Source organism: Callorhinchus milii, unplaced genomic scaffold (assembly GCF_018977255.1).
Source record: "Callorhinchus milii isolate IMCB2004 unplaced genomic scaffold, IMCB_Cmil_1.0 Scaffold35, whole genome shotgun sequence".
Taxonomy (NCBI): Eukaryota; Metazoa; Chordata; class Chondrichthyes; order Chimaeriformes; family Callorhinchidae; genus Callorhinchus; species Callorhinchus milii.
The window spans coordinates 403,533-416,992 of record NW_024704776.1 but is presented as its reverse complement, the minus strand read 5'-3'; the positions used below and the strand labels follow the sequence as shown (position 1 = coordinate 416,992).

At 39.4% G+C, this 13,460-nt stretch overlaps 1 protein-coding gene across 1 annotated transcript in view; it reads left to right on the top strand.

The window, feature by feature from the left end:
* LOC103182627 (histone deacetylase 9) overlaps positions 1 to 13,460 on the top strand; it is a 317,211-nt gene that overhangs the window by 271,408 nt on the left and 32,343 nt on the right. The window contains exon 23 of the mRNA XM_007899699.2: positions 11,855 to 11,973. Coding sequence (XP_007897890.2) covers positions 11,855 to 11,973 — 119 coding nt within the window. The remainder of the gene's footprint in view (positions 1 to 11,854; positions 11,974 to 13,460) is intronic.

Sequence of the window (13,460 nt, the reverse complement as noted above, 5' to 3'; positions counted from 1 at the left end):
AACATGCACTTCCCATAGTTAGTGATCAGGAGCCATGGCTTGTTTATCCCCCTGGAGCCTTAGGGACAAAGGGAAAGTAAAGAGCATTTACTATTAAGATTTGCATGTGAGATCATTTGTACTTAGCTTTTCCTCTCCCTCCCTGTGGGCAAGCATCTCTTCCTATCTGTGGCTCGGAATTCCACACAGCATTAGCATGAAGATGATTATCTTAAAATTTAAGACAATGCAAAAACAATGTTCTTTGAAAACACTGCTAATAACACCAGCTTCCAAATGAAATCCAAATTTAAAAAGGTTTCAAAACAGCCCTTACATTTTAAGTCTACGGTCTTTAGGTTAAAACTTAATTTTTAAATATTATGTTCCTTAATTATCACTGACATTAAACAATGCAATGACAGAATTAATGGCCTATGTTTGTTTAGCACTAAATGGCCACTAAGGGGCAGCAGGTCTCTCCGAGTTAATGGTTCCCCATTCTTCAGATCCAATGGTCGCCATTTCCTTTTCACATTTGAAACTTACATAAATTTATGGAACCTTGCACGAAACGGCCATTGTGTCTGCCTAGCAAAAGAGTCACTACACTAATTCGCAATAATTACTCTGAGGGCCTTTGAGATGTTTCAATGCGATAAGATGCTATAAAAATGCAAGTCCTTTCTTATCTTAATTTAGACTCTAACTCCTCGCCTGTGAACCCTTTGCAGCTTTTTTTGTTGAAGTACATTTTCTGGCTAAAGACGAAAGCAAATGCTACAATAATCATAGGTCTATTACCATATCCACCCCCACCAAACAGACCTTAACAGTGGGAAAACTTACTGTTTTTTCACACGAGTAACCATTCTATCAGGAGGCTTTATTGCAAACTATTAGCTGGAATGGCTACAGATTCAGTCGAATTTTCCCACACTATAAGGTGTATTAAATAATCGCTGGTGTCAAGAGTGCCATTTTGTTTGAGTTCACATGCATCTAATTTATTATGTTATAAATAACATAAAGTGGAGAGAAATTCGTGGAAAAAAGGTTTTATGAGGCAAAATTTTAATGAACACTTCACACGGCAGCTCGAAGTACCCGATCACAGGAATTTCTGCTCAGCACACGAGTGGATTTGTTTGAATTAAAGTTCCACGTTGTACTGAAATCCATTGTGTAATTAGTACAAGGATATTAGCACACAGAAACTGAAGATAATTGCCCGAACATGCTTGGATGGTTCCAGGAAAAGGCTAGCTTTCCATTTCTGGATGCGAGCTTACTTTCCCATTCTGGCATTTGTTAGCAGTTATTTTATTACAAGTTCACCCACAAAGGTTTGATTTGGTATTTGGCATGAGATCTAAAAATATTTTAAAGTTTGCATTTTTCATTTTATTTCTTTTTCAGGTCATTAACAGAATACTGTGGAGTAACTGTTCCAGTCACATTTTATTTGTTTTGTTCCACTATGTCTTTGTAAGTTATTTTTACTCTTTGTTCCTTCCTGTTCTCTTCCTCTACTTGCGCACACCACATGTCATTCCATGGCTGGTGGTGATGGAGGGTATTTTTCTTTAAGTAATGCAAATGGCATGGCAGGAAGGTGCACGAGGCACCATTAATAGGGCTCATTTGACCTCTGATTTTTTTCCATCCTCCCTTTGGGGAAATACTACAATTTTGCTCCCTGCTTCTGAAACAGCCCAGCTAAATTTAAGAACTTGATGTGTGGTTAACTACATGGCATAAACCTGCTTGCTACCTCTGTGTGGTGCTCCAACCTAATCAGTTGATGCAGGGTGTCCACAAAGTTCTCTTGACCCCCTGTTACAAAACAGCGAAATGAGACTATGGAGGAGGTGAAACAAGCTGCCAGAGATGCATTTCACCTCGTCACTCCATCCATGTTAAGGAAGTCTCGCACCGAATATGTGACGGATCATTATCTGCTATGAAAATGATGGCGCTCACACTGATCCTCTGGACGTTTGAATACAGTTAAACACTTGTATTGGATACAATTAAGTACTTCTAAATACAATTATTATCATTCTTCCACATGTTTCAGTTGTTGGTCAGTGCATTGTGGGAAAAAAAGAACTTTGTGGACACCCTGCATCTTGCCACACTTTAAGGTGTGATTTTAATTTGCAGGGAAAGTGGCTTCATGAATCTTGCACCTTGGACTGTGCGAGGTATGGCTCCGCTTTGACAAAAAGGCTTCAGTACCTCAGGGGAAGTTGTAGAAACTGAGAAAAATAAAGTTTGGAAAAAAAAGTGCTGACACTATCTGAGTGCAAGCATGCAATCAGTTTCTACTACTGTAATACAGCATTCATTGCAATCTTGACTTTCTCAGCCATGAAAATCTTTTTTAAATATTGTGGAAAACATCTTGCAAATTTAAGAATTTTCCACAATTTTAAGACAAAAAGGCCTTTTTTTATCATCCAGGTTTCTGAATCATGTGGGAACCCATCACCATGCTGAAGAATATCCAAACCAGACTAAGAATTCCACATATGTATGCCACCTACAAATGAAAATGGCTCATTCGCCTGAAATGGAATGCAAACACTCCCTTGAAGGATACACCCCACTTGTACAATTCTGGAGAATATTAGGCACAGATTGCCAAGAGCCAAGGCTTAGGAGCTAATTTCAGTACTGCTGGAGTTTAATCAACTAAAACCACACAGCTCGCCATTGAAAGCACTGTCTAGCATGCTTTCTGCTGCTCATCCAGCCAGGTAGGACCATCCTACCAGTTTGGGCGTTGGCTTGAATGGTTAAATGCAAGTGAGTTAGAAGAATCTTTGTTCAGCATCAAGCCATGCCACTGTTAAGCACTTTGACCTTCCCATGTGAGGGCACTGTATAAATGCAAGTTGTTGTTGTACCTAGTCTATGCCTCTAAATCCCGTTGATGAGCCAGACTGACTGATTTGTCATCAGCAATGCCCTGGACTACTGTGAACATTTGTAACCTTGCAGGCTCAGACCAGGTGGAAATTCAGGCATCACTTTTAAAATATTCAGATAAATCATCCTTCCACAATCCCAACCCTGCCATTTTCTTGATAGAGCATCAAGTTCTTAAATAAAAACATCCATTGATCCACCTCTGTTTACCACCTGAGTGGTTCTGTTGAAAAACTATTATGTTAGTTAGACATACCCTACCTTTCATGAACAACTTGCATTTATACAATTTACATTTGTATATTGCCTTTCACATTTAGAGAACTTCTCAAAATTCCCTTTACATGAAGTAGGGCATGAATAACAGGACACTGAGCAAGTGAGGGGCAGGTGGTCATGGGCATATTCAAAGTGGGGGTTAGATAGAGTGGTAATAGGGGTGAGACGAAGTGGTGGAGGGAAGGAGTACCAGAGGGTAAAGGCATTGAAATTACCTTGGATTGTGGTGCAGAGAGGGTGAGGGATACACAGTCAGCCCGAAATAACCAAGTGTAGTTGAGGATTAGGATAGGAGCAGATACTCTGAGATATAAGTGCAAGTTTTTGTTGATCAGGAAGTGCCAGGGTATGGATGAATTGTAGGTGAGGGTGAGGACCTTGAAATCAATTCCTGGAAGACAGGGAGACAGTGCAACTAATCCAATTTCAGTAATTCTGATGATGGATTCCAGTAATCTTTTCACTTCAAGAGTGATACATATTTAGTAACATGTATACTTGAAGTGCTTTGAGATGTCCTTCTGATGTGAAAAGCGTTGAATAAATGTGAATTGCATGTATACAGAAACTGCAATGTAAATAAAAACATTGCCATGTCTATATAAAATGTATATAATTTGTTTCCATGTGTTAAAAGCTGGCTTTAACAGGCTAGTTTTGCAGCTTTAACAGAATAGTGAACAATAGAAAGACAAGATTGAAATGATTGTATCATAGATGTGACCAGGTGAATTGTTGGTACAATATCTGTATTTAAGGCAGTGAGTGTGAATTGTAAATGAGTAAATGTGTAAATTGTTCCACAGAACAATTATACGATTACTCCTGGAAGGTTACTCATGAGTAACCTTCCGTATGAGTAACGTCATCCGTGGTGCGCCAGGAGTTAAATTAACGAAAAAAAAGTTAACTATCAGATGGTTTATGTGCATTGTATCGGCATTATTCTCACTAGAGGCAAATAAATGCACTTCACTGCCATACAAGTGCTTACAGTGCTTTCCTGCCCAACAATCTGAAGACCCTAGAGTGGTAGTATTCGGTTTACCCATATGTTAATAATAGTAAAACATCAGAGTAACAATATTCATGCATATTTTGGTCAAGTATCAAGCTGTGTTTAGAATGCTAGTCTTTAAACACAAAGAATCAGCTTGGTCCAAGGGGGCAGGAGTGGGCGAAGAAGGGGGTGGCAGTAATGAATAATGTGTAAGAATGGAATCCACTATTAAGAAAAAAGTTTTCTGTTCATGGGCTTTGCCTCTAGGGTGGTGAAAAAGTACAGCTGATTGCAACTGTGCCAGCTTAGGTGTCGGCCTGATTCAATTGGTGGTACTTTCGCCTCTGAATCAGTGGGTTGTGGGTTCAAGCCTCACTTTGAGACTTTAAGCTCATAGTCTATTCCGAAAGAATGCTGGTGGTGTGCTGCATTGATGAAGATGCTGTCCTCCAGATAAAACATTAAACTGAGATCTCATCTGAGATGAACAATAAAGATCCCATTACATGATTCAAAAAGAGAAGGGAGTTCCTCCTGATGTCTTGACTACAGTTGGTCATTCACTTTTGGTTGTTTGTGGAACATTGCTATGAGCAAATTGACTGCCATATTCACCTACAAAATATCCTGGGAAGCTTTTTGAGATGTCAATATGATGTGATAATCAATAACAAATGCAAGGATTATTAAATAGATTTATTCCATTTCAGAACATCCAGAATTTGGCAAATTCTTAAACACAGCCGTAGTTTTCTGGAACGACTTTTAAGAACTACAGAATGGGACTGAATTCAACAATTAAGTTCTGGATCATCTAAATTGTTATAGAGCATTTATAGAGTTTATCCAGAGTGATATGGCACAGAAACAGGTCTTTCAGCTCAGCTAGTCTGTACTGGTGTTTATACTACACACGAGCCCCCACCTCTCCTATTCCCTGTCTTATACGCTTCTATTCCCTTCTCCCTTATGTACAATAATAATCCTTGCATTTGATTTAGCGCCTTATCACATCTTCGAGATGTCTCAAAGCACTTCACAGAACATACTGTAAAATGAATTGACCGTTTATTTTATGGGTGAAACGTGGCTGCCATTTGCGCACATCTGTGTCCCACAAACAGTTGTCAATTGAGTGACCAATCTATTTTTTTGTGTGAAGGAAATACTATAATAATAATAATAATCCTTGCATTTGATATAGCGCTTTTCACGTCGGGAGGACGTCCCAAAGCGCTTCACAGAACACACTGTAAAGTGAATTGACTGTATATTTGTGGGCGAACGCGGCAGCCAATTGCGCACAGCAATGTCCCACAAACAGTCGTAGATTGAAAATGACCAATTTATTATTGTTTTGGGTTTTGGAGGGATTATTATTAGGCGTGTGCAGTAAGGAAACTTGCCCAAGGTTTCGCCCTCTGCCTGGAATTGAACTCAGGTCTCTCACTTGCAAAGCGAGTAGTCTAACCACTGAGCTACAGGACTCCACTATCCCGGAAAAGAGATCCGCCAATCGACTAACAACCAGGTTTATACTTACTGCTAGCTAAACAGAGGAGTGTGGAGTAAGAAAACTTGCCTAACATTTTGCCCTGCCGGGAATCAAACCCAGGTCTCTCGCTTGCAAGGTGAGTGCTCTAACCAATGAGCTACAGGACTCTACATCGTATGCATCATTGTTTTCTCTTAAATTGGTGCTGTTTACTTCAAACAGCTTCTAGCAGGGAGGACCACATTCTCACTGCCCTCTGCAGGATGAAATTCCTCTTAAACTCTTAACAGATCTACTACAAGCTATCTTACATTTATGCCTCCAAGGTCTGTAGTGAATTGGTTCTATTTGCAGGACTATCTTTGGAAAAAATAAATTGTGTTCAGGGCGCAATTGAATGATTGGATTTCTGTGATTCCCCATAACATGAATTCCGGATCTCAGAAAACATGGCATCAGAAAACATGAGGAGCTATAGCCTGTCTCTTCATCACACTGAGGGGCAGAAGCTTGGAGGATAGCACCATGGTCTGATCTTGTATCCCGGGGGAGGGGGTGCAGGGAAGGAATCCCACCTCAATCCTAATTAACATGAGTGATGATGCTCTGTGTACCCCAGGCAAAATAGCATTTGTGCCCTCTGTGTCAAAAGGAGAATTGAAGCCAATGACTGGGTGAGGCCTGTTTATTTTTAAAGCTATTATTTATATCTGAACTAAAATCTTTCATAAATGAACGTTGACCCTCTTGCACTCTGAAGCAGCATGGCATCACTATGCTCTGTCTGCCGTTGTCTACTTCTCTAGCCCTAGCTGACATGGTCTGACACCTCTTGATGCCCTTAACTGTTTACTGTCACCATCCTGAATGCTCCTATTATATCTGGGGGAACAAATGGTGACTGAAGAGGTAATGCTCTGCAGGCTGGTAAGTTTAATACACTATGACTCTGTGTCAGGAATTCCTACTGTTCGAAAAGGGTAGATATAAAAGAAGGTCCAATGGACGACAAAAGATAATGTTTTAAATAGGGTGAATGGAAATGCTGCAGACGATTTCAACTTATTGGTCAGTAATAGGACAGAAATTGAGAATTACCACCAAAAGAAAAGCTGTTAATAATAATCATTGCATTTGATATAGTAGCTTATCGACGAGACATCTCAAAGCACTATAGAAGTATTTTATTGTTTGCAGGAAAACAAAGCAGCCAATTTATACATAGCAATGTCCCACAAACAGACAAGAGATGAATTACATTTTTTACCCTCTGGAGGATTGTGGACCAAGACACCAGGAGAAACTCCCATCTCTTTTCGAAAAGAGCCATGGGATCTTTAATGTCCAAATGAACAGACAGACAGGACCCTGGTTTAATGTTTCATATGAAAGATGGCACCTCTGACAATGCTTCTCACATCCCCAGACTAGGAGCCCAGTGTTCTGATATGAGGCTTGAACGCACAATCTCAGACTCAGAGGCTTCTGACACCTAAATATCTGTATATTCATCTCTACACCTTCTTGATTTCATGTAAATATCGGCATGACCACTGGGCATATCCATTGCATTAACAGGGACAGGACATTCTTGTGCCACTAGAACATCAGCAAAAATGAATTTCTCCTAGTAACTGGTTGTCACTTCTGGGGTTTCTTGACCACTTGTTGGTAAATTTGCTTTAGCACCATTCACCTATTATTGAAAATAATAATAATAAATTGGTAACGTCAATCCACGACTGTTTGTGCAACACTGCTGTGTGCAATTGGCTGCCATGTTTCGCCCACAAAATAAACAGTCAATTCACTTTATAGTATATTCTGTGAAGCACTTTGAGATGTCTCGAAGACATGATAAAGTGTTATATCAAATGCGAGGATTATTATTATTACCATCCTAAGCACTCACATCGCCAAGGCCAGTAAATCTACCATCCAAGCAGAAAATACAAGCTCACTGCCAAGACGGGTAAATTTACTATGAGGTGGAGAATATCCCCCTGTATCTCAATCGACAAACAGCAGCTGCTCAACCATCAACTGGGGAGCAGCCTTTTTTCTGAGATGCACAAATAGATCTTTTTTTAAAGGGCTAGGCTAACATGAACTCTGCATGACCTTAACTGGACAAGATTTGGATAATTGCAAATTAACCTGTCCAATTCAGTTCACATCTGGGTCAAAATTCAACTCAGGTCTCACTGTTTACTTGACCATCTGTGAATGGTATAGTTTAAGGCTTCTTTGGGTGCTAGCAAGCACACTTGGAAGAGAGGTTCTGTGAGTTGCAGCACAGTACAGGTTCAATCTAAGTAGAGATTTCAATTCATAGTAGCCAACTTTCATCTAAGAATACATTTAAGTCCGACTGGTTAGCCATATGTAATGAATGGAAGGTTCTCTCTGGTACACCACTGTTTAGATGCCCACAAGGTAAAAATATGTTGCAGTATTTTATTGTGATCTCACCATCACAGTAAGAAAACTATAACTCCTGTGATGTAAACTTATTGAAATGTTGTATCTTCATAAGTGGTACTTGTAGGCTTCACAAGTGTTAAATGCAGAAGAATGTAGTATCTTATACATTGCAACTATTTTTATTACTTCAAATTCAGTGGAGTAGACGTTTGCATTGCCATGTGCCATTTTTAAGAAAAATATATTTTCTCCAGTGAAATTCAATGTAATATTTCTGTATTTTTGTGTTTGTGTGTGAAGTCTTGTGGAATTTGCAGAGGATTAGTATGAGATTCTTTATGTAGGCTGCATTTTATCATCGTGTGGAAACCAGGATTGCACCAATGAATCATTCAAGATATTCCTTGCTGTGAAATTCTGCCTGGCTAGCTCTCAATTTGTCCAGAATTTATATTCAAGAGGTGTTTGTGGACTGAGTTGTATGACCTGTAGAGGGAGTATTTGAGCTCTTTAGAGTTTGGGAGAAAATCAAAATCTAAAACATGGCTGCCTTCAATACCCTGATGCTGATAATATTTTCTTTTAAGGAATTGTTCAAGAAAGTTAGGAATTTTTTTTAACTAGATACTGTTAGTTCCATGTATTGCAACGTAATGGGATGCTAACTGTTTTGTAAGTAATCATGATCGTTTGTGGGGCATTGCTGTGTGCAACTTAACTGCCAGGTTTGACCTCCAAAATGTGCAGTTATAGCACTTTATAGTGTAATGACTGAATAGTGCAATGTCCTTTTAAGCGGTTTGTTTTATTCTCCCGATTTGAAAGGTGCTATATATGTACACTATTTTTTTCAGATTATGTAAAATGTAACCTATTCAGATCTTATCCATTAGGAGTGACATTCACTCAGTGTGGTTTAAAACGTAAATAAATTTTGAATTCCGCCTCTCAGAAAACACATGAATTTAAATATCTCTTATCTCCTCAGCATTGACAGCCCTGCTTCGGTTAATTACCCTATTCATTTTGAAAGAAGTCTTCACAGTGAAATACTGTTATCAAACATTGTTTGAGGAGCAGAAGATTGTCATGCTGTAGAAATGCCACAGTGATGCTTTATGATATGATTTACATTTCATGGATGTAAACAAAACATTTTTCAAATAATTTTCATGAAGTTTCTGACACTTCAGTAGTCCTTAAAGATCAAATGTACGCAAACAATTTAGCTGGTCTAATGATACGATGATGACCCATTAAGATTGATAGTCCTTGCATTGGAAGGATTGAAGCCTCTGAATTGGATACTTGAAAGGCTCGTGGTTCCTGGATTCTTGGGAGGTGAATGCACTGCTTCAGAAGACCATATAAGGCATAATCAATCAGGATGTTTAACAGGGAGCCAATTTGTTAGAATATTAAGAGGTATGGAAAAAATTCAGAGAAATGGGAGTAAATGATCTAACTATGATCTGATAAACTGGCATGGTGGGCTGAATGGCTTTCTACAGTTCCAGTGTTTATTCCCTTCCTGTTGAGTGTAGTTTACCTACAGTTGTCCCTGCCCTCCCAACATGGTTTGACTCAGGAATCTGTAACTACCCTCCATGAGGATAGCATGGCGACATCATATTTCTTAATACCACCGTCTACTTAAGATTAATACATATGAGTGTCATAAAAATTGAAATATTTATTGCTTTAATTTCAAAATACAGTAGCTTCAAATTTTACAGCCAGAATTGTTGCAGTGACTCACTTCCTTATGAAATCCCACTGGTTATGAGGGGGAGTCCTTACTTTGGAGTGCCCCAACCTAGTTCCATTCAGAACATACATAAAGCAAATCAATATGCAATTAGAAATTGTTTCCATATTGTATACACATAAAAGAGGAGTACATGATACATTACAAATCTGCCAAGGGTCATTCAAAGTCCAGCAGTAAAACTCAGCATGCCAGGTTCAGAACTAAACTAACAGCTCCCGATCGGCATATATAAAAAGAATGAGATGAAACTTAATGCTGCTTAGTGGATGCACTCTATGGGGATCCCTCTGCTCAGTCTCATTGGAGCATATCCAAATCGAATCTGCTTACCTAAACTGAGTGAACCTTTTAATCTGGGGATAACTTTAATACATTATTAATTCACGCGTTCTTTGGATCACATGTTAAGTTGAGGTCCCGGCTGCCTATTTAGTTGGATGTCAAAGATCCCATGGCACTATTCGAAAAGAGAGGGAAATTTCTCCCAGTGTCCTGGCCAACAAATCGCCTAAATAAAAAATGGTCATTGACTCTTTGGCTGTTTGTGGGATATTACTGTGTGCAATTGGCTGCCATATTTCACCCACAGAATACATAATCACACTTTACAATATATCCTGTGAAGTGTTTGAGACATTTTGACGACATGATAAGGTGTTGTATCAAATGTAAGGATTATTATTATGTTTTATTGAAAAACATCATCTATGGATGTATCCAGGTGTAAGCAATTTAAATCCCTGGAACAAGTCCCTTTTTACTAATGAGCTCAAAATCTCCAAGTCCAAAGTTGTGCATATTGTCCTTTGGTTGAGACATTGATCCTGTCTGTTCAGGTGCAAGTTGAAGATCGCAAGACACTATTCGAAAAAAGAAGGTAGTTTCTCCCAGTGTCCTGCCCAACAATCCCCCAGATGAAATTGGTCACTCATTACCTGGCTGTGTGCAGTGCTGGCAATATGCCATATTTGCCTATAAAATGCACAGTCACTTTGCAGTAAATCCTGCAAAGCATTTGTTATCCTAGTTTTTCAAACCATGCCAAAGAGACTGTGTTTGAAATGGAGTTTTACTCTGATGTCCTCAGGGTCCAAGTGTTGAATGCTGCAAGACATCCACCAACATTAGAGAATGTTAAAGTTCAGAAAGGAACATTCAAGCACCAATTTAATTTATCCAAATTGATACACATTGGCTACAAAACTTAATATTTGTAGCATGAAGTCACAAGTACTGATTCCTGACGTAACCACAGGGAACATAACAACCTGCAGAAACTCTGCTCCAAAGATTGTGTTGGGAGTGGAGAGCCTGTGGGTCGGGATGATGCACACCCACTTATTAGTAAGAGTCATTAAAGTGATTTGCAACATCATGTTATGATTACAGAGTTTTCACACCCATTGACAATGAATTTTAAACAAAACACTAAGACAAATGTAAAGTTAAGCGGCATGGTATTATAGTCAGGTTCAGTGAATAACTGGACTGCCTCTCAAAAAATCATGGGAGAATGTGAAGCAAGCCTGAGGCAAGAGCTGATCGCATGGTCAGGCCAATTCCCATTTGTTGAGAAGACGTTCTTACCAGCAATTTTGAAATCTGTTTTGAGCCAAAAGAAATCTTTGGAAAAATAGCAATTCCTAATTGACTGTAGAATGTTGTTTTGTTTTTCTTACCGTGTTTTATCTGCTGACAATTCCGAAAGTTTGGATTTGATCTTGGAAAAGTATCATTTTCTAATACTCTGAGTTAAAGACGGGTGAGCAACCCACCAGATTCATCTCGCCTTGGATCAGAAAGCTTGCTTGTGCAAATAGAAAATTATTGCAAGGAGGCAAAATTATCAGAAGGAAGGAAAATTCTCATAAAAAAGAAAGCAGACACTGTTTTTATCCAGGTGGCTTGCTGTGAAAGTGAAGTCAGAATTCACTGCAGCCTCTTTCACAGACTGTTCATCCTTGTCCCACAGGACCGTGGTCATGCCAATCGCCGGCGAGTTCAATCCAGATGTGGTTTTGGTATCAGCTGGTTTCGATGCCGTTGAAGGTCATGAGTCTCCACTGGGCGGATACAAAGTCAAAGCCAAATGTAAGTCCCTCATGCTCTGTGCTGTGAGCAAGATTACACAGTAGGAAAAGCAAACAATCAAAGCACAACTGTTATTTCGGTTTCTGTTCCATCGTATTATGTCCTCCTCCCATTATAAAATAGCTGATCTCTTACATGAATATGGGGGAGCTGCCGAAAAACCACAGACTTCTGCACAGCAGGATAGTTTTCCATCACTCTGCACTCCCCCTCACCACCAACCACTTAACTTGGCTTATTTAACTGGCCTAAACCATAGTCACTCTTTACTTATTTCAGGTCAGTATTTCTTTTACGGACGGGCAGTTTTATAAGTTGTCCAAAAATAGTGAATCTGCATCTATGGAATACTTATCCTTTGGCTTGGTTTTAAACTGTATTGTAAAGATTGACAATCTTCAGTATTTCAAATACAGGTTACAGGTTTGACGGGCTAGGGGCTGACCCTAATTAGAAATCTGTGCTTTAACCCTGAATTTCTTCCTGGTTCAGATAGCTGTAATTAATGTGTGGCTACTCTCTGACAACAGAGATGGTCTTAAGTGAAATTATTTTAGGCTGTCTTAATTTAGTTTTCAATGAGTGTTAGCTCAAACCCCAACGGTGACTAAATGTGATCGAAAATGTTAGAATATCCTCTAGAATTTACATAATTTGTCTTTCGTCTACGCAGAATGGATCCCGGTTCAAATGACAGATGTAGTTAGAAGTAAATGAAACATAGAGATGCTTCATTGGATCCAATGATTGTCCTACATATATAATCCTACATAATAATAATCCCTCCAAAACAAAATAATAATAAATTGGTCATTTTCAATCCCCGACTGTTTGTGGGACACTGCTGTGTGCAATTGGCTGCTGCGTTTCGCCCACAAATATACAGTCAATTCACTTTACAGTCTATTCTGTGAAGCGCTTTGAGACGTCTAGAAGACGTGAAAAGCACTATATCAAATACAAGGATTATTATTATTATTACATATGCTAGGATTAATGACTTTCAATACCACACTTTACTTATATTTTAGAGATGTCTGCTTCGCTCAGTTGGTTGAGCCAAGCAGACATCTCTGCTTGCCTTCAGCTCCCCTCTTGACTTTGTATCCCCTCCTCGCTCCCTCCCTTCCCTCCCCTCACCCTGACCCCCTGCTCGGGTCCCGACCCAACTGTCCAGCGCCTTGGGACATCCTCCCGACGTGAAAGGCGCTCTATAAATGCAATCGTGCTGTTGTTGTTGCTGTTGTTGTTGAACTCTCGCCTCTTGAGTCAGAAGATTGTGGGTTTGAGCCCCACGTCGGAACTTGAACTCATATAGTCTATGCTGACACTCTAACTCAGTCCTGGGGGTGTGCTGTATTGTTGGAGGTATCATTTGGTTCAGACATTAAAGCAAGACCACTTCTTATTCAGGTGGACGTTACAGATCCCTTGGCACTATTCAAAATGAGAAGTTTTTCCTGATGTCTTGGCCAACAATCCACAAA